The sequence below is a fragment of the Mesoplodon mirus genome, assembly GCF_964341445.2.
Source record: "Mesoplodon mirus genome assembly, chromosome: 12".
NCBI classification, from domain to species: Eukaryota; Metazoa; Chordata; class Mammalia; order Artiodactyla; family Ziphiidae; genus Mesoplodon; species Mesoplodon mirus.
Window position 1 is genome coordinate 54,353,028 of NC_138988.1, and position 20,067 is coordinate 54,373,094.

The 20,067-nt window shown below is 42.6% G+C and overlaps 1 protein-coding gene across 1 annotated transcript in view; it reads right to left on the bottom strand.

Moving 5' to 3' along the window:
* Positions 1 to 8,137: 8,137 nt before the first annotated feature.
* Positions 8,138 to 20,067, bottom strand: part of TGFBR2 (transforming growth factor beta receptor 2) — a 96,775-nt gene continuing 84,845 nt past the window's right edge. The window contains exons 6-7 of the mRNA XM_082639742.1: positions 13,429 to 13,556; positions 8,138 to 10,750 (exon numbers count right to left, since the gene is read on the bottom strand). Of these exons, the coding sequence (XP_082495868.1) occupies positions 10,571 to 10,750; positions 13,429 to 13,556 (308 nt within the window). The 3' untranslated portion in view covers positions 8,138 to 10,570. The remainder of the gene's footprint in view (positions 10,751 to 13,428; positions 13,557 to 20,067) is intronic.

Consider the following 20,067-nt stretch of genomic DNA (forward strand, 5'->3'; position numbering starts at 1 on the left):
ATCAACCACAGAAAAAGAAAAAGAGAACAAACATCTTATGACCATAGCAGAGCCCAAAAGGAAGAAGAAAGACGTTCTCTTTATGTCTGGCAAGGGCTCAACCAATGAGAGACTGTCACAACTCAGCCAATAAAAAGCCACTGTTCTTCAAAATCTTAATTCCTCCAGTCGACTCTTTGTTTACTATAGCCCTTTTAACTTCTTTTCTCCCTCTTTATTTATTTTTTAATTTTTAAAAAAGTTTTATACACTTTTTAAAGGTTACTTTCCATTTACAGTTATTACAAAATGTTGGCAGTATCCCCATGTTGTATAATACATCACTGAGCCTATCTTTCACTCCATAGATTGTACCTCACACTCCTCCTTCACCTCTCTTTAAAAGAGTTCTCCTCTCCTTGCTGTGCAGGGGACTTGCATGTGACTTGCCATGGTTGCAGACTCCAAATTGCAATCTCTTGAGGATCCAAAATAAACCCATTTTTGCTGGAGAAATAAATGGCAGTCTATTTGTTTTAGGTCAACATAGTTTTATAGTGTGTCTTCAAAGTAGATAGAACTTAGTTCGCTTTCAGAATTGTTTATGCTATCCTAGTTTCTTTGCACTTCTACATAAATTTTAGAATTTTCTTGCTGATACCTACCCAAAAAAAGTGCTACGGTTTAGATTTAATTGTCTTGACTCTACAGATCAAACTGGAGAGAATCGATGTTTTAACAATATTGAGTCGTCCAATTCATGATCACAGAATAGCACTCCATTTATTTTGGTCTTTTATATTCCTTTCATCAGTTTACTGTAGTTTTCAGCATATAGATCCTGCATACAATTTTTTATCATTTAAACTGGTAGAGCTTTTCTCACTTTGGGGGGTGTGTGTGTCACAATTATGCTGTCTTCTGCTCCTTATCCTGTTTTTTCACTAGTCATGCTCAATCTGTGTATTTTTCAATGAATTTTATAATCTAAATCATCTTCTTTTAATTAATTTTGATATCATTTCCTTTTTCTAATAAAATAGATCCATACTGTCTACTCAACACTTTGTAATTATTAAAAAAAAATGGAAAAAAATCAGTGTCTTTGAGTAAGGTGAATGAAGAATTTGTGGTATATTCATGTATATTAAGAGGTAAACGGAAACATATTAAAAAACAAAAAGTAGTTAGGAGTGCTCCACAGACCAGAGCTAGGGACAAGGTTTTTATACAGAAGACATGGCTCATCTTCCCCAAGAGACCATTTTACCCAATGATTTGTGGAACATTATGTCTTTCTAAAAAATTTTATTGGAGTATAGTTGATTTACAATGTTGTATTAGTTTCAGGTGTACAGCAAAGTGATTCAGTTATACATATACATACATTCATTCTTTTTCAGATTCTTTTCCATATAGGTTATTACAGAATACTGAGTAGAGTTCCCTGTGCTATACAGTAGGTCCTTGTTGGTTATCTAATTTATACATAGTAATGTGTGTATGTTAATCCCAAGATCCTAATTTATTCCCCTTGCCACGTTTCCCCTTTGGTAACCATAGGTTTGTTTTTGAAATCTGTGAATCTGTTTGTTTTATAATAAGTTCATTTATATCATTTTTTTCAAAATTATATTCCACATGAGTGATATCATATGATATTTGTCTTTCTCTGTCTGAATTACATCACTTAGTATGATAATCTCTAGGGCCATCCATGTTACTGCAAATGGCATTAGTTCATTCTTTTTTATGGCTGAGTAATATTCCATTGTCTCTATGTACCAGTTCTTTATCCATTCACCTGTCGATATACATTTAGGTTGCTTCCATGTCCTGGTATTGTGACTAGTGCTGCCATGAACATTGGAGTGCATGTATCTTTTTGAATTATGGTTTTCTCCTGATATACACCCAGGAGTGGGATTGCCAGATCTTATGGTAGCTCTGTTTTTTGTTTTTTAAGGAACTTCCCTACTGTTCTCCATAGTGGCTGTTACAATTTACCTTCCCACCAACAGTGTAGTTGGGTTCCATTTTCTCCATGCCCTCTCTAGCATTTATTGTTCACAGACTTTTTTTTTTTTTTTGCGGTATGTGGGCCTCTCACTGTTGTGACCTCTCCCGTTGCAGAGCACAGGCTCCGGACACGCAGGCCCAGTGGCCATGGCTCACGGGCCCAGCCACTCTGCGGCACATGGGATCTTCTCGGACCGGGGCACGAACCCGTGTCCCCTGCATCGGCAGGCGGACTCCCAACCACAGCGCCACCAGGGAAGCCCTGTTCACAGACTTTTTGATGACTGGTGCCAGAGGATACCTCATTGTAGTTTTGATTTGCATTTCTCTAATCATTAGCAATGCTGAGCATCTTTTCATGTGCTTTTTTTTTTTTTAAACAGTGTGAGTAAAATTTACCTCTTGAAATTGGCTTCTTGAAAGTTGGCCCTGTTTTGAATTCCTTTTTGATTACCTACCACAGGACATTTCTTGAGGGCAGGTATATTTATAGCCCCGCAGGTCTTGTTAAGACGAAGTACCCATAAGCACCAGTTTTAAAGTTTTTGTTGTGAGAAATGGCTACAAGGCAGCAGCATTTCTATATGCCCCACTCTGGCAACTTGGGCAACCAGAGCCTTAGGAAATTTGCGTTCCTGGGTTATCAGAGTGGAATGTGCTAGAAGAAACTCCCGAGGGCTTGTGTCTCATTACTTCTTCCCCCTTACCCTTCACCCACCAAACAAACCCCAACCCTGCAAAACCACTACGTTGAGGGTGCTGTCATCTGTAGGTGGGGCAACTGTAAGGAAGGAGGATGGAGGTGGGAACCCCACCACCAGGAGACGTGGAGACCAGGTGACTTTTCAAAGCTCTTCCAGACCAGAGGGTCCACCCTTCTTTGGGTGCAATGGGCTTGGTTTAGCTTTTGAAGGGCCTTCCTGGATCTGGAGCTTGTGGTCCCATCCAGAGGGGACCAGGCACTACAGGTCCAAGGGGGGCTCATTTGCTGGTACATCCTCCCCAGCTCCCTCAGCCCCATGAGAGTCCAGCCTTGGGACCCAAGCCTGCTCAGGCTCCAGAGGATGTGACACCAGCCCAGGTCACCAAGGCCTGAGGAGAATAGAGTAGGCATTTCTTTCCTTTTTTAAAAAATTTTTATTTTCTGTTGGAGTATGGTTGATTTACAATGTTGTGTTTTTATGAGGTGTACAGTAACTTGATTCAGTTATACATATACATGTACCTATTCTTTTTCAGATTCTTTTCCCACATAGGTTATTACAGACTGTTGAATAGAGTTCCCTGTGCTATACAGTAGGTCCTCGTTGATTATCTATTTTATATATAGTCGTGTATATGTGTTAATGCCAACCTCCTAATTTATCTCTCCCCCCGTCCTCAACTTCCCCCTTCGGTAACGCTAAGTTTCTTTCCTAAGTCTGTGAGTCTGTTTTTGTTTTGTCAATTAGTTCATTTGTATCCGTTTTTAGATTCCACATGTAAGCAATCTCATATGATATTTGTCTTTCTCTGTCTGACTTACTTCCCTTAGTGTGATCATCTCTAGGTCCATCCATGTTGCTGTAAATGGCTTTATTTCATTGTTTTTTATGGCTGAGTAATATTCCATTGTATGTATGTACCACATCTTCTTTATCCATCCATCTGTCCATGGACATTTAGGTTGCTTCTGTGTCTTGGCTGTTGTAAATAATGCTGCAGTGAACGTTGGGGTCCATGCATCTTTTCAAACCATGGTTTTCTCTGGACATATGCCCAGGAGTGGGACTGCCAGATCATATGGTAGCTTTGTTCTTAGTTTTTGTTAAGGAACCTCCACACAGTTTTCCATAGTGGCTGTATCAATTTACGTTCCCACCAACGGTGCAAGAGGGTTCCCTTTTCTCTACACCCTTTCCAGCATTTATTGTTTGTAGACTTTTTAATGATGGCCATTTTGACTGGTGCTAGGTGATACCTCATTGTAGTTTTGATTTGCATTTCTCTGATAGTGATGTTGAGACATTATGTCTTTGAGATATGACAACATCACAACTTCATTGTGGAGTAGATAATAATAATTAATGCTTACGTGCACCAGTCTCTGTTCTAATGACTTTGAAAACAGTAACTCTATTTTTATAGTAATTCTTACTATAGGTAGGTCCTGTCATTACCCATTTTACATGGTAAGAAACCAAAGTAATAAAATGATTAAAAGGTTCATGCCATGTCAGCTTTGTGGAGCTGAACAATAATTTCAACCAAACCAAGGGGATCTGACTCCAGAGGTCCCAATTTTAATGATTTTGTTAGAATATTTAGACAAAATATGACATTTCAAAGGCATTTCATCTTTCTGGTGACACACCAGCATCAGGGCTATCATTATTCTATTGTCTACACAGCAGGCATGGAGCGGGGAAGATTCGAGGACAGTTTCAGCAGCACCGATTGCACGGGCTGCATGCAGAGTGAGTTTTTAGCATCAGGGGTGTGTGTGTGTGTGTGTGTGTGTGTGTGTGTGTGTGTGTGTGTGTGTGTGTGTGTGTGTAGAGAAAGAGTGAGAGAGCACACATTTCACACTGTGTGCAATTTTAGCTTAATTAAAATAGGAAGACTATTAACAAGCTATTTTAAAATGCACCAAAGATCAGGAGGTGTATTAGAATTAAATTACACCGTGTGAGGCTGATTCACAGGCCATGTAATGGGGAAGGTTCACAATCTTGTCTTTATCTGCAGTTTGCAAAGTAGGCCCGAAAGCCATAGCCCCACACCCACAGTCTGGAGCTATAATTATTCAAGTAAAAAAAGAAAAACTAATTGGAAATGTGATAAGCAACGATTAGGCAGCCTATTTCAGAAGGAAAATGAACAGAATTGCAGATGCCAACTATGGTGACTTTTGTGAAAAAGGATGGACACGCTTGCTTAGATGAAAACTTCTCTGTCACCCTGGGAAGGGTTTTCCCTCGGGACTAGCCTATTAGTGTACACCCTGTCATTTGCATAGGGAGCTTAAAACAAAAACCACCACTGCAAACTAGGAACTGCCAGGCACAGAGAGCGCCTGCATTCCAAAGCTGCTGACGGGTGCAAGGACCAGGACCCCGCTGAGGGCACTTGGAGACTTCCTGCCAACCGGGAATGCTCCCGACTTTGCAGTAGCCAAGACTGAAATAACCCGGGTAAAGCAGAGCCTGTAAGGGGGGGCGTCAGAGGACCTTGGCTCCTGTTTTGGCTGGAGCACTTGGGCTGGAGCCCAGAGTCCATGTGCCTTTGAGGAATGACTTTTGCTCCCTGATGGCCACCCTGGCCCCTCCAGTGTACACTGCATCTTCCTCCTGTGGATTTGACCCTAAAGAATCAGACCTCGAGCATTCCAGGACTCCACCTTGCCCTTCAACTCCAGCTTCACCTTGCGTTCAAGGTCTACCTGCGGGCTCTGGAGTCTGACTGCTTCAGTTCCAATCCTGGCCTTAAGACTGCTCACTGTGGGACTCTTAGTAATACCTTGCTCCCTGCCTGTTTCCTCACCTCTTATATGGAGGTAAGACTACCTCACAGGTTGGTGGTGAAGATTAAAGCAGATAAAGATGGTAAAACACAGAGAATGGTGTTTGGTGCTTCCCAAGTGCTCCATGAATATTAGCAATTCATACGGATTTGCTTCCTTGTGGGGAGCACGCCAACCTCATCATTCATATTCCCAGCCCCTGCCGTTGCCAAAAAAAGGACCGTTATCTACTTAATGCATTTTAAAAAGTCAATTCAAGTTTTTAAACCCAGCTATATTTCAAGCAATAATATTTGTGAAAGCCCAGGGTCAATGTGTTTATTTTTTCTAATACATGTTAAAATAAAAACAGACCCACTAAAATAATGTTTTTAAAGGTTGGCACAATCTGAAACTGTCTGAAGGAGTGGGCACACTCCACACATTAGGCAACACTATTTGCTCGTCCTCCAGTTGTGCTCTCGGCAAGAATTTAGACAGCACTTCTCATGTGAGTGGAAGCAAGTGGAGCAACAGAGATAAGAACACACCTTCCTTGTTCCCACTGTGCAGACAGACCCCTGGGGGGTGGTGGTGGATGAGAACAATGATGGTGCTATGGGGATGTTTCATGGTGGTGCAGCCCTCTCATCCTGCTGGGCAGGCCAGATCCCTCAGGAGACAATACGAGAAAAGAACCAAGCATCATTCCAAAGTATTATTTCAAATTTGAGGTCCAGAACAACTTGGCTTTTCAAGCAGACCTACCTCCGTGAGACCCTAGGCTTCTTACTGGAGTCCTCCGAGTGTGATTTCTCATCTGTAAAATGGGCACAGTACCTACCTCATGGACCTAGTCTCGGCAGGTGCTCAGTGAATGGGCGTCCTCCCCAGATGACCAGTACTCACCCAGGACAGGAGCTTCCCTGTGCTCCAGGCCTGCAGTGTGTGTCCACTTCTCTGTGTTGTTAACGCCCTCTGGGATGTATCTCAGTATCGGCCTCTTTGGAAAGCAGCCCTGGCACACTAAACCAACCGAATACTGGCCAGTATGCACTGAAGGCTTTCCAAGTTCAAGACGCAACACCAAAAGCCTTGCCAGTATTCCTTACCACAGTGGTCACTGGTATGGGATGAAACCTGTAAAATCCCGTTGTACATATAATTAAACTGAGGCATGGAGAGCGTAAGTAATTTGCCCAGGCCACACAGGTGGTAAATGGAGGAGCAGGAAACTGCTAAGATTAGTAACCTCTAAAACTGCCAAGCTACTAGTTAAGACGGCACACAACTAATGCCCGCAGTAGTACAGGACCCCGTCATCCAGATAAGTGATTCTCAGCCGAGAGTGATGATTTTTGTCCCCCAGAGGACATGTGGCAATGTTCGGTGACATTTCTGGTTGTTGCAGCTGTGGGGCAGGTGCACTGCTGGTGGGAGTGCACATACTGGTGCAGCCACTATGGAGACGAGCAGTGTGGACAGTCCTCAGAAAGTTAAAGATAGAGCTACCACACAATCCAGCAATTCCACCTCTTGGTATTTATCTGAAAAAAGTGAAGACATTAACTTGAAAACATATCTGCGCCCCATGTTCACTGCAGCATTATTTACGAAAGCCAAGATAGCCATGCAACTTGGGTCCATTGATGGATGAATGGATAAAAAAAAAAAAGTGGCGTATGTATACAACGGAATGTTTTTCAGCCATAAAATCTTGCCATTTGTGACAACATGGACAGAACTTGAGGGCATCACACTTAGTGAAATAAGTCAGGAAAGGGCTAGTACCATATGATCTCACTTATATGTGCAATTGGAAAAAAAACAAAAAAAACAAAAACGAGATTCAGAGAACAGGCTGGTGGTGGCCAGAGGCAGGGGGTGGGGAGTGGATGAAATGGGTGAAGGGGGTCAGAAGGTACAAACTTACAGTTGATAACATAAATAAGTCCTGGGGATGTAATGTGTGACAGCATGGTGACGATAGTTAATAATACTGTGCTGCATATTTGAAAGTTGCTAAGAAAGTCGATCTTAAACGTTCTCATCACAAGAAAAATCCTGTAACTCTGTATGATGACGGATATTAACCATACTTACTGCGATCACTTCACAGTACATACAAATATTGCGTCATTATGTTGTATACCTGAAACATACAATGTCGAATGTAAATTATACCTCAATGAAAAAGCTCCAAGTGGGATGGGCTGGCTGGGTAGAAAGGAAGAGGGAGGAAGCGTGACACATGGCGCGGGGGGGTGGTGCGGGGGGGAGATAGCGGCAGCCTGTTAATTGAGAGGAGTGGGGACGGAGAAGTGGGCATGCGCGGAGCCGGCTGCGCACCCCGCGAGAAGCCATGTGTGGATGCGGGCCGCTCCCGGGACCCAGGGACAGAGGAGATGGTGGTCGGGGACGTAGAGGGACATGGTGCCGGACCTGGGATAAGGGGCAAGCCACCACCAGCATCTGCCACATCTCCCAGTACTGAAGTGACTGCTTTTTTAAAAACAGGGACCTGACACTGTCAGTTGAAGAAGACAATGAATATGGAAGAGTTGGAGAGGATTTGTCTTGTGGCTTTTTCTGCACAAACTGCAAAATAACTAAATGAGGCTCGTGGACCCCTATGAATAGGAACAGGAGGCAGGAAGCTGACCTGAGTATTTTTGTTTTATTCAATTGAATAAACATTTTATTTATATAAAAGACAAACAATGCATAGAATGAAAATAAGTGCTTGACACAGTTGATATAAAAAGAGTATATAGCATTCACATTCCTATTTTAATAAATGAGTACTGGTGAAGTGTTCCATAAAAGAATAAAACTTTCCCTTTATGTAGAGTAGTGAAAAAAGTCAGTATTTTTAGGAACTACAGAATGATATTCCTTGGTCTTTTTCTTGAATAAGGGAAACAAACATAAAACAAGCCACAGTATCATCTGACACTACATTCCAGTTTATGCTGATGACCACCCAGAAGTGATAAAGCTCTTTTGACTCTTGGAAGATCCCATAATGGACCAGTATTCTAGAAATTCACCACTAGAGGTCAATGAGCAACAACTATTGGGACAGCCTCACCAGCCCTAAAGTGCAGGGGATTTCTGGGCACTTCCACGGCATTGCGGGTCAAACTACCTTAACTCTCTCAGCCCACCCCACAGAGCAGGGTTCCTAAAAGTTCCAACTAATCCCAAACTTCAACATATCTGCTAAAACCCCAATGAGATGAGACCTTCCAAAACCCAAGTAGAGCTGGTCACTGCCAGTCCCTCTCCAATATTCCTATTTGGCTGAAAATAAGCTTCAAAAACATTTTTTAAAAATTGTTATTTGCAGCATTAACACTTGTTTGTGGATTAACGAGTTTCCTATGGAGTAGTAAAGCACATTCTTTGTTCTTGTCCATGTGGACACAGATTTCCTAACTGTATGTGGGACTCCTGTGTCCCACATTCAAATTCTGCAAAGGTTGGGAAGGCAGGTGTGACTGAGACCAGTAACCATGATGACAGCTTCTTGGAGTAAAGGGCTCCCTCTGAAAGCAGAGGGGGAAGCTCGTAAAATACAAGCAAAAGAGATGTGGGTTAACAGGGACCACCCAGAGGAGGTCCCCATTAGTCCAAAAGAAGGCCAGCTTCAAATCTTAACCCCAGGAAGGGAATCAAAATCATACTCTATAAGCCAGAGAAGGAGTGCGTGGATGCACATTTCTCACAGGGGCCCTTGGTTGGAAGCAGGTTTAATTCCCAGACTAGGGTGGGGGTGGGTGGAAAACACAAACGTTCATGGCAGAAGTGAGCAGCTTTCAAGAGTGTCCACACCTGCGTCTGTGAATGATGTGGACCAGAGAGAACTGGAAACCATCTGCTCTCTAGAATTACTTGAGGATCTAAAATTTTTTTTTTTTTTTTTTGCAAAATCTCCAAGTATTTAAAAAGTGCCTCGATTTTGTTAAACACTGTGCTGGCCAAGCAAAACACACGTTCAGAGTGCCTGAGGAGACTCCTGATGTGGCAGTGCTGTGCTGCTCAAATACTTTCCCCTTGGCCGAAATGTGCTCGAGTCCCCTGAAGCCCAGAGCATAGAACCTACTAGTGTTGCATAGAAAGCTGGAGACTGAAACCAAGAGTGATAAAAAATACTAAACATAAAGAACCTGGAAGGGAGACCTGTTCCCTTTTAGGAAACAGGGAACAGTAACCTAGGTATGGGGGGGAATTTTTTTAAAAAATAACAATTTCTTATTAGTAGAAGGTGTGGCAATTTCACGGGTGGGGAAATGTGTCCTGATTTTTCTGTAGCCTGTGAAGGTAAAACATGGGGCTTAAAACATTTAAGCAATTAAAATGGGGCAAAATTTCTGAACTAGCTGAGGAAGGAGGTTCACAAACCAGAGGTGGGTCGTGAAGCTCCGGTGACAAGTCCAGGAGAGATGATGGCACACGGGGACCCCAGGGTCTGGTCCCCAAACAGTGCGACTCCAATCAGCTCCATGGCCAGAACAGGACCCAGTACAGGGAATTATTACTTTGCAAAAGCAAGTGCAACTTGGCCACAGCAGGCTCTGAGACCTGGAGTCTCTGTCTGAAGGCAATGACCGCCCCCCCGCCCCCCCCAACCCCTGTGTGCTCAGAGGTCCAGCACACAAGTGACTGCCAAGTGCTGAGGCTTCCCCAGAGCCCTTCCTTCTGTGCTCAGTGCCAAGCTCGCCCATCCAACCCATTTCTTGGGCATATTTGATCTTTTTCCTCACCTCTTTCTGGAGTATGGCTGTATAGATAGATATAGACATATATAGATATATATAAAACATAGCTATTCCATATTTATATACAGGCATTAATAAAGTGCAAATGTTATTGGCTATTGTAAAAATCAATCTCATTTCCTGAGGAAGTGCTAACACAGCTTATCCTATGACAAAGTCAAAGACATAGGACGCTTCCTGTCACCCCCTCCCCAGCTGGGTGGGGAGGGAGCGGCCCCGGGGTTCCAGGAAGCATCGTTCAGGGGCAGCTTCCTGCTGCCTCTGTTCTTTGGCCACAGGGGCAGCCATACTCGGCCGGCTGCCGGAAGAGCTATTTGGTAGTGTTCAGGGAGCCGTCTTCGGGAATCTTCTCCTCCGAACTGCTCCTGCCCGAGAGTCTGTCCAGATGCTCCAGCTCACTGAAGCGCTCGGCCACACACTGCGCCGTGAGCCGGGCCTCGGGGTCGTGGTCCCAGCACTCGGCCAGCGTCTCACACACCATCTGGATGCCCTGCAGGGGGAGAGGGTCCACAGGCCTCTGAGAGGGGATGGCGGCTCCTGGGGGCAAGGCAGCCCCTGCCTCGTCTCTGCCGCCATCGCTCTGTCCCCGCCTGCAGGCCAGTCCCCAGCACTATCTGACTGCAGCTGCAGGCGGCCAACGTTCCGGGGCCATCTGATCATAGGAAGTGGGGAAATGAAGACACAGCACAAGGCCCCCCGCTAGGCTTCTGGGGCACAGCAGCATCCCCAATCCTGAAAATTCCCGTGAAGTGGGCTTCTAATGCCATTTCACACCTTTCTGTTTGGTGGGGAGGGGCACAGCTTTAGGCTTTACTGTTGAGGGCAGTTTTAGGTTCATAGCAAAATCAAGTGGAAATTACAGAGAGTTTCCATATACGCCCTCCACCCTCACGGACAACCTCCCCCGCCATCAACACCTTGCATCTGTGTGGTGCACTTGTTAAAATCGGTGAACGAACACTGACACATCACTATCAACCAAAGTCAACCAGAACACGGTTCACGGTAACGTACAGGACGTGGATTCTGGCAGATGTGTCCCTCATCACAGTACCCACAGAAGGCCACTGCCCTAAACATCCTCTGTGCTCCGCCTCGTCACCCCTCCTTCCTTCCCCCTCAGCCCCTGACCATCACTGATCTGCTTATTGTCTTAATGGTTTTGCCTTTTCCAGAGATTCTTATGAGCTGGAATCATGTACACATTTCTAGGTAAACAGGACTGAATATCTGAGTGAAGTCCAGGCATTGGTCTGGTTGCATTTTCTGGGTTCAAGTCCCATCTTCCAGCAGCTGCTGAGGAGACCCTCTGCTAGGCCCCTCCTCTCCTGCATCAGGCTGGACCCTGTCTGTCTTCGTAGGTCCTGCAGGCTGTTTCAGAGAGTTCAACCTAACCCCATAAAGGCCCCATTCAAAAGGCCCATCCAGAAAACGCTGCCCACAATGCGTGACAAGGGTCTTCTTTCATGGCTTTAATTTTTATTTTGCATTGCAAATATTTTTGTTATTTCAAGTCATTTTTTGGAACTAAAGCAGGCACGGATTAACTAGATAGCCCGATAGGCGGAAACAGACTGTGCTCTTGCCAATCAGAGGCCCAGCCCGATCACTGGTGTCCCCTCACACGAGTGGCCAGATGGGATGGATCAATCCCAACTCTGCCCTGAGAATGGCACTTTCCTGTCTGCAGTCTAACCAACAACTTTCCCCATACACCTAGGAACCTGACCCTCCCTTCCCGCCCTGTGAGCGAGTTCATGATGTTGAATTGTGTAATTCACCTAATTGTTGGTATTGATTGATGGCCCTGTTAAGAGTGGAGTGTTATTGTTGGTACACAAGTAACATTTATTTTTTTCCGGCACTGTAATTACAGGCAGTAAATTAAATAAAATATTGAGCATTAACTTGAAATAAATAGGGCAACAAATCTCATTAAGAGAAAAAAATGTATTATGCAAATTATTTCCAGAATTTTATCATCATGAATAATGGCTTCATTAGAAGAACTGTACAGCAGAGGAGGCAACAAGAGTTTGAAAGAAGCAATACTAGTGCCTTCTGATTTCAGAGTGAACACAAAATAGTCTTGCGTTTTCAAAGTCAAAGAGGCCCTCCCGAAACCCAGGGAGAAGCCCTGGGCCACGGCCTCGTCCACGCTCTCCCCCGGCTTTATCAGGGTCTGTCCGCTGAAGTGGCTCTTGGCCAGCGCTGGCACACACCAGGCTTCCTGCTCCATCTGTCTCCTTGATTGCACCTGACTGTGGTTTCTGTTTCTTATCTGAATTATTTGCCTTGCCCTTAGGAAACCTATGACTTAGCCCCAGCCTTCCCTGGGTAAGGGAATTCAGCCAAAGGCGGCCATAAAAGGTTTACGTCAATGGAAAGGACAGTCTTGTCAGTGAGCTATGGGCACAAGGCCCCTCTCCCTCATTCACGGCTCTTCCCTGCTGTGCCTGACAGTCCCCAGCTCTCACAACCTATGCCTCCTTCTTTTCCTCTGATTGGGGGCATTTTGATGAGGGGAATTTGGATAGGTCTCCCTGTATGTCAGAACCACTGCCCTGCTATGGATGGATGGCCTTACCTACCATTGCTTAAAAAGAAAAAAAAAAAAAAGAAGCCATTAGGAAGTTCTGGAAAGACAGATTTCCTCTTTGTTCCCTTGCCCTTTGCTCTTCTGTGCTTTCCTTTATCCCAGCCTCCTCCTTCTCGACACACCTGCCGCAGCCTGAGCGCACAGCAGCCCCTTGCAGGCCAGCTGGCTGCCAAACACCCCTTCTTTCTCAGTAAGTATTACCTGCCAGAGCTGAAGATTCCCAGAAGAAAACATTTGGAACCCAGAAGGGAACAAAACATAAACTCCCTATAAGAGGTGAGTGGCACAGGCTGCAAACTAAATATTTTAACTCAGAAGCAAGACGGCTTGGACAATATGACAAATGCCCGTCAAACGATTCTGTGTGAGCCCTTTCTGAATGGTAGGTAGAACATGCAATAACAAGGTCATCCCACTTTACTGAAACTTCTTTATAAAGAAAAGTGAACAGGGTCATGGAAAACAAAGGGACCTGCCTCAGATTGATGCCCAATAGCCAGGAATTCTCTCCTACCTAAGATATTACTCTGGATGAATTTTACTTGCCCTTCGCAACAGTCACTCCTTACCTGGTGGTTGAGCCAGGAGCTGGGGATTTCGGGTCGTCCTCGATCTCTCAACACGTTGTCCTTCATGCTTTCGACACAGGGATGCTCCCGCACCTTGGAACCGAATGGAGGCTCATAATCCTTCACTTCTGTTGGAGAGAGCAGGCAAACACAGGGCCCTTGAGAAGGGTGTGCACAGCTAAGACACTGAGTGTGATGCACCTGTGATTATGCTAGGGGCAGTTTTTAATTCTTGTGGGTTCAAATATAAGGAAGGGTTGTGGAAGGAGCTTGAGAAGTATTCAACACATGACTGTTGAGTGCCCACGATGTCCTAACAGCTGGGGACAGAGCAGAGAACAAGACCAACAAGGTCAGGGGATTCAGGTGTTAATGCAGACATCTCAATGGGGCGATTCTGGTTCTTGGGAGGTAGAAAAATCTTACATATTACAATGGTTTGTGGCCCTACAGAGGTCCACAGTACATAAATAGATTTCATATGTGGTATTAAATTTCCTGGGGAGATTCAGCCATAAAAAAAGGAATGAAATTCTGATAGATGCTACAATACAGATTATGCTTAGTGAAATAAGCCAGACACGAAAGGACAAATATTGTATGATTCCCTTTATATGAGGTACCTGGGACAGGCTAATTCAGAGAGACACAGAGCAGAATAGTGGTTGCCAGGGGACGGGGGTAGAAGAGGTAGAGAGATATTGTTTAATAGGTACAGGGTTTCAGTTGGTGAGGATGAAAAAGTTCTGGAAATGGATAATGGTGATAATTACACAACACTGTGAATGTACTTAATGCTATCAAACTGTACCACTTAAGTTTTGAATTGTAACCACTTAAAAATGGCTAAACTGGTGAACTTTATATCATGTATAATTTTCCCACAGGGAGAAAAATCATGGGGAGTAGTGATTAATAAAAAAATGTCTACAAAGGCTCCTTGCAATAGTAATAATGAAAAAGAGGTTCAGAAATGCTGTTTTAGATGACAGAGGAGAGAGACTGATAACACCAACAAACAGAATTTAAAAAGGTAACTTTCCTTCAGTGATACTTGCTAAAAAGAAAAAAATGAAGGATGATGTAAACATTTCATTAGGACTTCAGGTTTCAACTAAGGACAAAATCTTTTCTTCTTTTTTTAAGGGAAATTCAGGTTGCTGATTTTCTTCTAATTTTTCTTATTGAAGTATAGTTAGTTGACTTACCATGTTGTATCAGTTTCAGGTATACAACATAGTAACTCAATATTTTTATGGATTATATTCCATGTAAATTTATCATAAAAAACTGGCTATATTTCCTGTGCTGTACATTACATCCTTGTAATTTATCTATTTTATACCTAGTAGTTTGTACCTCTTAATCCCCCTCACCCCTAACCCTTTTGGCAAGAAACCATAGTTTGTTCTCTGTATCTGTGAGTCTGTTTCTGTTTTGCTTGTTTTATTTTGTAGATCCCACATGTAAGTGAAATCAAGCAGTACTTGTCTTTCAGACTTATTTTACTAAGCATAATACCCTCCAGGACCATCCATGCTGTTGCAAGTGGCAAAATTTCATTCTTTTTTATGGCTAATATTCCATTTTGTGTGTGTGTTGTGTGTACACACATATACATTTTACTTTTGTATGTAGTATGAGAAAGTGTTCTAATTTCATTCTTTCACATTTAACTGTCCAGTTTTCTCAGTACCACTTATTGAAGGGACTGTCTTTTCACCATTGTATATTCTTGCCTTCTTTGTTGTAGATTAATTGACCAAAAGTGTGTGGGTTTATTTCTGGGCTCACTATTCTGTTCTACTGAGCTGTGTTATATGTCTGTCTTTGTGCCAGTACCATACTGTTTTGATTACTGCTGCTTTGTAGTATAATATGAAGTCAGGGAGTGTGATCCCTACAATTTTGTTCTTTTTTTCTCAAGATTGCTTTGGCTATTCAGGGTCTTCTGTGGTTCTATACACATGTTAGGATTATTTGTTCTAGTTCTATGAAAAATGTCATGGGTATTTTGATAGGGATTGCATTAAACCTGTAGATTGCTTTGAAGAGTATGGACATTTTAACAATATTAATTCTTTTATTCCATGAATATGGGATATCTTTCTATTTATCTGTATCATCTTCAATCTCCTTCTTCAATGTCTTATAGTATTTAGAGTACAGGTCTTTTACCTCCTTGGTTAAATTTATCCCTAGGTATTTTAATCTTTTTTTTTTTTTTTTTGTGGTACACGGGCCTCTCACTGTTGTGGCCTCTCCCGTTGTGGAGCACAGGCTCCGGACACGCAGGCCCAGCAGCCATGGCTCACGGGCCCAGCCGCTCCGCGGCATGTGGGATCCTCCCAGACCGGGGCATGAACCCGCATCCCCTGCATCGGCAGGCGGACCCTCAACCGCTGCGCCACCAGGGAAGCCCTAATCTTTTTGATTTGATTATAAATGGGATTGTTTTCTTAACTTCTCTTTCTGATAGTTCATCATTAGTGTACAGAAATGCAACAGATTTCTGTATATTAATCTTGTATCCTGCAACTTAACTGAATTCATTTATTACTCCCAATAGTTTTTTGATGGTGTCTTTAGGGTTTTCTACGTATAGTTTCATGTCATCTGCAAACAGTGACAGTTTTACTTCTTCCCTTCTAATCTGGATGCCTTTTTATATCTTTTTCTTGTTTGACTGCTCTAAGACTTGCAATAATATGTTAAATAGAAGTGACAACCGTGGGCATACTTGTCTTGTTCCTAATCTTAGACAAAAACCTTTCAGCTTTTCACCATTGAGTATAATGTTATTTAGCTGTGGCTTTATCATAATGGTCTTTAAGTTGAAGTGTGTTTTCTCTATACCATCTTGTTGAGTTTTTATCATGAATGGATGTTGAATTTTGTCAAATGCTTTTTCTACATCTATTGAGATGATCATATGACTATTCTTTCATTTTGTTAATGTACTATAAAACATTGATTGATTGGCAGATACTGAACATCCATAACCCCTGGAATAAATCCCACGTGGTCACAATGTATGAGACTTTTTACGTACTACTGAATTCAGTTTGCTGATATTTTGTTGAAGATCTATGTTCATCAGGGATAACGGCCTGTAATTTTCTTTTTTTTTTATAATGCCTTTGTCTGGTTTTTGTGTCAGGGTAATGCTGACCTCCCAGAATTTGTAAATTGTAAATCTGACCTCGTAGTTTAGAAGTGTTGCCTCCACTTCAATTTTTTTGCAACAGTTTTTGAAATAAAGGCATTAACTCTTCTTTATATGTTTGGTAGAATTCACCTGTGAAGCCATCCAGCCCTGGACTTTTGTTTGCTGGGAGTTTTTAAATTACAAATTCAATTTCACTTCTAGCGACTGGTCTCTTCAAATTTTCTGTTTCTTCTTGATTTAATCTTGGCAGGTTGTATGTTTCTAGAAATTTGTCCATTTATTCCATGTAGTCCAATTTGTTGGCATAACTGTTAGTAGTATTCTTACGATTTTTTTTGTATCTCTGTGATATCAATCAGTTGTTACTTCTCCACCTTAATATCTTATTTTTTTTATTTGGGTCCTCTCTCTTTTCTTCTTGGTGAGCCTGGCTAAAGGTTTATCCATTTTGTTTCTCTTTTCAAAAAGCCAGTTCTTAGTTTCATTAATCTTTTCTATTGTTTTCCTGATCTCTATTTTGTTTCCTCTCTGATCTTTATTATTTCCTTCCTTCTGCTGACTTTGGGCTTTGTTTGTTCTTTTTCTAACTCTTTTAGGTAGAAAGTTAGGTTGAGATTTTTGTTTCTTGAAGTAGGCCTGTATCACTATAAACTTTCCTCTTAGAACTGCTTTTGCTACGTCCCACAGATTTTTGAAAAGTTGTGTCTTTATTTTCATTTGTATCAAGGTATTTTTATTACTATTGCTTTGAATTCTTTATATCAGGTAAATTATTTATCTGTTTCATTAGGTGTTTATCTTGTTTCTTCATTTGAAATAGAGTCCTCTGTCTTCTCACTTTGACTATTTCTGTTTGTCTCTCTTAAATTAAGTGAAAAAGTTATCTATCCTGATCTTGAAGGCATACCCTTGTGTGCATCCCTATGCAGTCTGCATGTGCCCTTTGTGGCTTTGGTGGGAGAGCTGGATCTGAAGTGAGCATGGACCGTGACTTTTCCTGGAGTGCTGCCTCTGCTCTGGGGCAGGGAGCAAGCAAATCTGTCTGTGTGCTCTTCAAGAGTGGGGTCTTGGTTTCTTACAGTCCTCTGGTAAGCCCCACTGGTTTTCCAACCAGCCAAGGGGGCTCATCTTCCAGTGCCAGACCCCAGGGATGGGGTGCTTAACATGGGGCTCGAACCTCTTGCTTCCCAGGGAGGATCCTTGAGCTTGTGATACTCCCTCCTCTTCTGGGTCATGCAGTAGGGGTGTGGGTCTGGACAAGATCACTTGTCCTTGCCTCCTACCTGACTTTGTGTGGTTCTTTCTTTATAGTCTTTGTTGTAGAAGAGCTGATCTGCTAATCTTCAGGTCATTCTCAGAGAGATCTGCTCTATATGTAGTGGTAGTTTTGACATGTTCACGGGGGGAGGTTAGCTCAGGGTCTTCCTACTCTGCCATCTTGATCCCCCTTCATGTTCTAGGGTCGATATCTTTATAGAAGCTTCCTTGAATCTCCCCAGAGCCATTCTTTATTAGACATCTGGGGCAGAGTTCTATTTTAGGGTGTACAGCCACTGCTTATCTGTCTCACTCGACCAGACGGTGAGCATCTGCAGGCAGGTTCAGAGTCCCTTTCTCATGCTTGTATTCCTGGCACACACGGCAGGGCCTCCCATACAACAGGCTCTCAATAAATGCTTTGTTGAGCAAATGAATGAATTAATCTTAGATGCTGTCCAAAGTGGCCAACACATAAACTCTGGGACAATACCCATGTCAGTGCATCACAGGACAATTTAGAAAATAAAATCACTCCAGTACTGAAACATGCCTGAGACAAAAGGGAAAAGTAGGCTGGATTTGCCATTTTCCTCCAAAATAAATAGGACCTTTGGCCTTTACTTCAAAATAACCCTGTTTAATGAGTGAAACTTTCAATAATTTGCCCTTCCAGGCTGAGAATTGAAGAAGCATTTAAGGCGAAATGACATTTTGAAAAGAGATGGCTTGTTCTTGTTTATTTGATTTTCCCCCTTTCCCAGAACCTTACTTGCATATTTATCTTTTTCCGCCTCACCCAACTAGAAGAGCTGGCAGGGTATTTTCTTTTTCCTTAGTTGGGATGAAGGCCTCCCCTCCTCCACCACTTTGAGACAAGCACAGACCATCCTTCTGTGTGTCTGCATTTGCCTTCAAGTGCCCATAACACTTAGTCTGTACTGCTCTTGGGGTGAGATCTGAACTTGGATTTGCATAGTATTTATACACCTTATTTCTTTCTTCTAGTCCCTTATCTTTTACCGGACTGTAAACTCCTAAGGCCTAAGGCAGAGGCTGAGTTTTGTGTCTGCTGAAATTGTGCCTTATACACAGTAGGCTTTCAATAAATATGAGCTGGCTTGAATTCAAGCAAGAGCTAAGTTCCCAGTAAGGGTTTACTCTGACCTAAATCTTCTTTTCTATAAAATGAATGGGCTGAACTAGATGACCTCCATGTCCCCCTCCAGAGCTATCCTGTAATTCAATCTAATCAAATAATGATGCTCTCTTAGTGCCATGCCCTGAGGTATGTATAATATAATATAATATAATGTAATGTAATGTAATATGATTTGCATATGACATAAACTGCTCCTTAGACAATGTATCAGTCCACTGACTCTCCATTTCCAACTCTTTAGGCTGCCATAGCAGATGTGGTTGGTAGCCTGCCTAGACCCCCTTTACCAAGCCAAGAACACCAGCCCCGAGGTGCTGCAAACGCTGAGTTGTAAGGGCTCACAATTTCTCCCTTCTATGGAGAATTACCCTTGGTTGATGGGAGCTTCCTGGCCTGGAGGGCAGTCTGTAGCCAATGACGAATTAATATGGGAGTTGTTTTTTTTTTTTAATTGGTATAATTGCTTTACAATGTTGTGTTAGTTTCTACTGTACAGCAAAATGAATCAGCTATACATATACATATATCCCCTCTTTTTTGGATTTCCTTCCCATTTAGGTCACCACAGAGCACTGAGTAGAGTTCCCTGTGCTATACAGCAGGTTCTCATTAGTTATCTGTTTTATACATAGTAGTGTATATATGTCAATCCCAATCTCCCAATTCATCCCCCCCACTTTCCCCTTGGTATCCATACATTTGTTCTCTACATCTGTGTCTCTATTTCTGCTTTGTAAATAAGATCATATAGACCAATTTGTTCAGATTCCACATATATGCATTAATATACGGTATTTATTTTTCTCTTTCTGACTTACTTCACTCTGTATGACAGTCTCTAGGTCTATCCACGTCTCTACAAATGACCCAATTTTACTCATTTTTATGGCTGAGTAGTATTCCATTGTATATAGGTACCACATCTTCTTTATCTATTCCTCTGTTGATGGACATTTAGGTTGTTTCCATATCCTGACTATTCTAAATAGTGCTGCAATGAATATTGGGGTGCATGTGTCCTTTTGAATTATGGTTTTCTCTGGGTATATGC